The sequence below is a fragment of the Ochotona curzoniae genome, unplaced genomic scaffold (genome assembly GCF_017591425.1).
Source record: "Ochotona curzoniae isolate NIBS_2020 unplaced genomic scaffold, NIBS_Ocur_1.0 contig_3432, whole genome shotgun sequence".
Classification (NCBI taxonomy): domain Eukaryota; kingdom Metazoa; phylum Chordata; class Mammalia; order Lagomorpha; family Ochotonidae; genus Ochotona; species Ochotona curzoniae.
In genome coordinates this window covers 22,979,560-22,986,092 of record NW_024465859.1, presented here as the reverse complement: position 1 = coordinate 22,986,092, position 6,533 = coordinate 22,979,560, and the positions used below count along the sequence as shown (strand labels likewise).

The following is a 6,533-nucleotide window of genomic DNA, read 5'->3' as shown; positions in this document are numbered from 1 at the left end:
ATTGATCGGTTCACATAAGAGATGGGGCTGGAGAGTGGAACAGACCAAGCAACTTCATCCACCAGTATGTGCATTGGCTGGCACAGGTGACAAACTGAACTTGACCCTGTACTGACTGGTGGTGCACACAAGTTTGAGGTCACCCCATGTGAGGTTTCTTGGGAAGATTCCCCAACTAGATGGCTGCATTCAAGCCCCAGCCACAGGAAAAATTACAAATTTGTGGTCTGACCTTGGAGCACAAGTACCAGGACTGGACCTTCTCAGTTGCTGATGCCTGTGCAGCCAACTGCATGCCCGGATGCACACGGGGGACATGACCGCCAGCATGTCGGTGCCTTCTCAGAATGAAAAGCAGAACAGGTTGGACAACAGACTTCATCTATCCTTCCTGGATGGCTCATTCACTCCTCAAACATGTCCTCAATGTCTCTGTGCGTTGGATGCACTTCTGGGAGTGTGGAGCCCAGGGAAAGGTGCAAGAAGCATGCGTCAAGCAAGGAGGCCTTGTTGGAGCCGACAATGAAACCCCAGGCCAGGGCATGAATGGACATCAGCTGGTGTTTCTGTCTCACTAAGCTGGTGGACTTCCCAGCTCCAACTCCAGCTTCTACCAAGGTAGACTTCACCAGGCAGGAGTGATGGACGCCTGCCACTCTCAAGAGAGGAATGAACGCAATCCCCCTTATGTGGGGAGTGAACCAGCAGGTGGAGGATCCCTCTCTGTCTCTCCTCTCCGAACTCGTTCAAAGAAAAAACAAAAATAACTCATCGAGGACAGAAGGTGGACAATGGAAATACAACGTGGCGAGCATGACAGGGTCCCCAGTGGGGTTGTGATGGGAGAGGGAGCATGCCAGTCTGGGTGTCTTATTTTTCACTACATGTTCAACTGAACCTGGGTGGTGGTATTAACTGGAGTCAGGGAGAGGGAGAGAGGGAGGGAGGGAGGGAAGGAGAGAGAGAAAGAGAGAAAGTCAGTAGGGGACTAATGGAATTTAAGATGAACCAAGGAAGGGCCCAGTGGCATGGCCTAGCAGCTAAAGTCCTCGCCTTGAACGCGCCGAGATCCCATATGGGCGTCAGTTCTAGTCCCCGCGGCCCGACTTCAAGATCTTCCTCTCTGTCTCTCCTCTCTGTATATCTGACTTTATAATTAAAAAAAAAAAAAAAAAAAAAAAAAAGATGAAGCAAGGAAGCAGGAGGAAGTTTGGGATGATGGAAAGATGGCAGAACCACAGACTGTAGGGGGAATTAAAAAATATAAAAGGCTGGCTGCTACAGCTGGTGTCCCAGAGGGTGTGCTGTGGCAAGGCAGCTGATGAATGAAACGGAGTAATGAAGTTGCAGTCCTGGCACTAACAAGGTTACACACGAGTGTTTAACAGACTTGTCTGTTATTACTAGGGAGTGCGGGGGGGGGGGGTGAGTGTGGAAGTCAGCCTTTTCCTCAATAGTGAATGTCCACTGTGGTAACCCTGCAAATATCCTCTAGAAGCGTTCTGCTGCACTGCCGGCCAGGACGAGACCAAGGGTGGGACGTAAGGCGGCCAAGTCCACTGGCGCGCGCGCAGGTGAGCTGCCTCTAACGTCGGCAGCGTCAACGTTTAACTGAACCCGATAGGCTTCGACACAGAATGTTCACGACACATCCCGCCACGCGTCCCCGAACCGTGACGACAGGGAGTCAGGAGACCTCGAGATCCGCAGGAGGAGGACACCGAAACGGCCGGAGCTCGCACCTCCGGGCTGGCCAGCCTCGCGACCCGCCCGCGCCGGCGTTTGTAAAATGGAAACGCAGCCGGTCCCGCCTCCGGCCCTGAGGCCGCCGGGTAAAGGGCGAGGCTCTCCCGAGGAGCCCTAGCCGGGTCCGCGAAGCTTCCAGTGCGCTGGGGCTTCTCTCCTGGACTCCTCCCGGCTCACTCGGTTCCCCGACCCAAGCCCAGGTGGGCCCCAAGGGGCGAACGCCCTGTTCTTCTTCGCGAGGGAGCGCAGCATCCGTTGCTCCTCCACCGCCCCGCCCCCGGAAGTGACGACGGGCGCGGCCTCTCCGTGGTCCCGTCGGGCCTCGCGCGGCGGCGGCGGCGGCGGGAAGATGGCGGCGGCGGGCTCCCTGGAACGGAGCTTCTTGGAGCTGAGCGGCGCAGAGCGGGAGAGGCCGAGGCACTTTCGGGAATTCACGATCGGCTGCGTGGGTACGGAAGGGACCTGGGAGGGTGCGGCCCCATCTCTCTCGTCGGCGTCTCCCTTCGGGACCTCCTGTTGGACCCCGGTTCGGTCCACATGCCTGCGGTGCCGGGATGGAGCGCTTCCTCCCTGCCTCCCCTTGTCCGCGGGCGGGTGGTCAGGCTGTCACCCCCTGCCCGGCGCCTGCTGCCCCTGTCACCCACGCGGGGACCCACGTGTGTGGGCTGACGGCGTGGATTTCGCAGGGACGGCGACTGTGGCCGCTGGAACCGCCAAGTACAATGAGAGCGCCGGGGGTTTCTACTACATGGAAAGCGGCAAATTGCTGTCGGTCACCAGGAACAGGTTCATTCATTGGTGAGTACCGCGGCTGCCAGTCCCTCCCCTTGCAAGTCCGGGTGTGGGAGTGGCTTCTGGCCCGAAGGTTAGTCCTGTGCCAGGAAGAGATCCACACTGATTTTTGTTTTGAAAGATTTATTTGTTTTTATTGGAAAGACAGATTTACAGAGAGTAAGAGAGACGGAAAGATCCTCCATCCGCTGGTTTACCCCTCAGATGGCCCCAGTGGCTGGAGCTGAGCTCGTCTGAAGCCAGGCGCTTCTTCCAGGCTCCCCACGCAGGAGCAGGGTCCCAGCGACCTGAACCATCCGTCCTCCACTTCTTTCCCAGGGCATAAGTAGGGAGCTGGATGGGAAGTGGAGCAGCCTGGGCAGAAACTGCGTTGGGATGGGATGGGATGGGATGAGTCATGGTGTCCAGTCCAGCCCGTTATTTTTTATAGTACTTAGCTGCCTTCACCGCAGAGGCAGGTTTGAGCAGGCATTGTGCTAGGTACTGGGATGAAAGGATGAGCATACCCTGTCCCTGTTATCAGACCGGCACAGTAGGAAGAGACCTGGACCTGCCTTCAAGGGGCATTGTCGGTAAAGGAAAAAAAACTCTGGGTGGCAGCACAGATATGTAAATACAGATTTGCATATTCTTGTAGTACAGGGCTGTGAGACCCTAAATGTCCAGGTCGTCCCAGTTGACCTGAGACCCGCAGGAGGACAGGCTAGGCAGGAATGGAAGATTGTTGAGGGAAGGCGGTTCAGAAAGCTGGGCCAGTGAATGCAGATGTCACTGGGTGAAAGTGTGGGGCAGTCCTTGGAGAGCCCGATGGAAAGTGCGTGTGGCTCCCGCGCAGCAGGTAAAGCGAAGTGGCAGGAGAGGCAGGTGACCACACAGTGCCAGGGACTCCCACCTTGTGTTTAAGGTGGCTCTGTTTAATCATAAGGGAACAGTCATTGAAGACTTCTTTTTGAAGAGTTAAATTTTAAGGGCTTTAAGAATTCAAATGGTCAGGACCAAAGTCCTTTGTGGAAAATTGATTTAGATCGGTGGATATAGTGCAAAGCTTTAGTTTACTTTAATGGTGGCTAAATGTGGCAGTGGCTAGGAAAAAGGAAATAGATGGCTGACCAGTGTAAGCAAGGGTAGAATTACTTGGATTGGGTGGGGGGTTAAATGTGGGCAGGAAATGGTAAGGCGAGAAGAGCAAAGCCGATGCCGGGTTTGGATGTGCCTAACCTGATACCAGGTGGGAGGTTGTCGTTTGCCGAGCTAGCGATGGAAACGTGTGAATGATTGTTCTGAATATACCTGTTTCAAAGAGGCCCCAGCATTGACGCGTGCATGTCTGAGGCTCTGAAGAGAGATTTGAGTTAGAGAGAGAAATCTTACTCGTTTAAGAAGTGTTTCCCCATGTCAAATATGTTGCAGTTAATAAAAACTAAGGGCCAGATCGGGGCTTTGTCTGTCATTTTAAGACTTTGAATGTTGCAACAAGGTGGGAAGAAAGCCATTGCATAGAGGAGCAATAATGTGATGTAAGTTGCATTTTTTTTTTTTAAAGATTTGTTTTTATTATTTTTTCATTGGAAAGGCAGATATACAGAGAGGAAGATCTTCCGTCTGATGATTCACTCCCCAAGTGAGCGCAACGGCCGATGCTATGCCGATCCAAAGCCAAGAGCCTCTTCCGGGTCTCCCACGCGGGTGCAGGGTCCCAAAGCCCTGGGCCGTCCTCGACTGCCTTCCCAGGCCACAGGCAGGGAGCTGGATGGGAAGCAGGGCTGCCGGGATTAGAACCGGCGCCCATATGGGATCCCGGGCGTGCAAGGCGAGGACCTGTAACCACTTGCGCCACCGCGCCGGGCCCAAGTTGCATTTTTTTAATGTTTGTTTATTGGAAAGGCAGAGTGGTAACAGCCAAGGCTGGGATGGGCTGAAGGCAGGAGTGTGAAACTCAGCAGCATTTGTTCTCCTCTCCTTCATACCAGGGTGCACCTTAGCAGGAAGCCAGATTGGAAGCAAGTAGCCAGGGCTTAATCCCAGATGCCGATGCAGGATGTGAGTGGGCCTCCCAAGCAGTGGCTTCATGCGCTGTGCTGCATGCCTGTCCTTAAGTTGTGTTATGAAAGGATGGCTGTGTCTGTGTTGTTGTGAATAAAGAATAGTGGAGAAGACATGGGAGAAATGAGATCAATTGTAAGATTAGTCCAGATGAAAGATGATGGCATCTTAAACTAGGGTGGTGGTGGTAGAAGCGGTAAGAAATGTTCAGAATGTAGATGTTTTGAAGGTGCTTTTGTTTAAATCGATTCTTTCAGTCTGTTGTAGGGTGTGTCTCCAAACTTTTGCATGGGGTAATTGGAAGTTACAGAGATGCCATTAGTTGGGGAAAAATGTAGATGAAGCCCGCATTTTGGGATGTATATGGATATTTTGGTTTGGTGGATCCAGGGATTTAGAGATGGCATGGATGGAAACATGAGCAGGAATCATGAGTACTGAGGGAGATTGGACTAGGGCTGTGGGTTACAGAACTGTTGCCTCACGTGCACTGCAAACTGATACAGTTGCTTGTTTTGCTGCCCATTACATGCATGCCCCTTGGGAGGGCCTCTCCCAGTCAGCTCTGCACTGTTGCTCCAGTGTCTCTACTGGGCTGCAGTCGGCATCTGATGACGGGAAGGAGCAGATTTGCAAACTTGGGTGTGATCCTATGGGGCTCCCATGGTGTGTTACGAGAATCAGATCTTGATTCCTGAAAAGGTCTTGCTCCTGAACTTCCTGAAGTTCTCCATCATTTCATTAAGAAAGCAGTTGCTATTCACAAGTGCTTTGAGAGAAGCAAAAACAAAATAAGGATGTAAAAGTCTGTCTGGTTGGGCCTTACACAGTAGCCTAACAGCTTAAGTCCTTGCCTTGAATGCACTGGGATCCCATATGGGCATCGGTTCTAATCCTGGCAGCCCCACTTCCCATCCAGCCTGTGGTCTGGGAAAGCAGTCGAAGATGACCCAAGGCCTTAGAACCCTGCACCCGCAGGGGAGACCCAGAAGAGGCTCCTGGCTCCTGGCTTCAGATCAGCTAAAGCTCCGGTCGTTGTGGCTGCTTGGGAAGTGATTTATCGGATGGAAGATATTCCTCTCTGTCTCTTCTCCTCTGTATATCTGACTCTCCAAAGGGGAAAAAAAAAAAACCTGTCTATGAGAGAGTAGCATTCACTGATTGGCTCAGTGTTACAAGACCAGGTGGGTCCTCCCCAACAATTGAAGTGTCATCCACAGCCTCTACCCTGAAGGCATAGGTTTGTCTATATTTATTCCATGCTGGTGCCATGACACAGTAGGGTGAGCCTCCATCTGCAGTGTTGACATCTTATGTAGGCCCCAGTTCATGTCCTGGCTGTTCCACTTTCCATCCAGCTCCGTACTTGTGGCCTGGGAAAGCAATAGAGGACGGCCCAAAGCCTTGGGACCCTGCACCCACGTGGGAGATCTGGAGGAAGCTCCTGGCTCCTGATTTCAGTCTGGCCAACTTCTGGCTATTGCAACCCTTTGGGAGTGAACCAGCAAATGCAAGATCTGTTGCCTTTCAAATAAAGACAGGACAAGTCTTTTTTTTTTTTTATCATTGTTTAACTAAAAACAAACAAAATACGGTGAATGAAATCAAGAGAATGCAAATAAATCAAGTTTTTCTTGTTGTTTCAAGATTTATTTATTTGAAACGCTGAGTGATTGAGGGAGACAGAAAGATCTTCTATCTGCTGATTTTCTTCCCAAATGACTGCAATGGCCAGGGTGGGCAAGGCTGAAGCCAGGAGCCTGGCACTCCCTGTTTCCTATGTCGGTGACAAACCCTAATATTTGGTTCATCTTTCCCTGCGTTTCTGGGTGCGTTCACAGGGAACTGGGTTGGAGGCAGAACAGCTGGGACTTGAGCTGGCGTCCTGATAGGAACGCTGGTGTCACGGGCAGCAGCTTAAGCATGTGATGCCCATCCTGGAAACCAGAATT

The 6,533-nt window shown here is 52.2% G+C and overlaps 1 protein-coding gene across 1 annotated transcript in view; it reads left to right on the top strand.

The window, feature by feature from the left end:
* Window positions 1-2,092: 2,092 nt before the first annotated feature.
* Window positions 2,093-6,533, top strand: part of NUP160 (nucleoporin 160) — a 51,448-nt gene continuing 47,007 nt past the window's right edge. Inside the window, exons 1-2 of the mRNA XM_040980256.1 lie at window positions 2,093-2,195; window positions 2,433-2,544. Coding sequence (XP_040836190.1) covers window positions 2,096-2,195; window positions 2,433-2,544 — 212 coding nt within the window. The 5' untranslated portion in view covers window positions 2,093-2,095. The remainder of the gene's footprint in view (window positions 2,196-2,432; window positions 2,545-6,533) is intronic.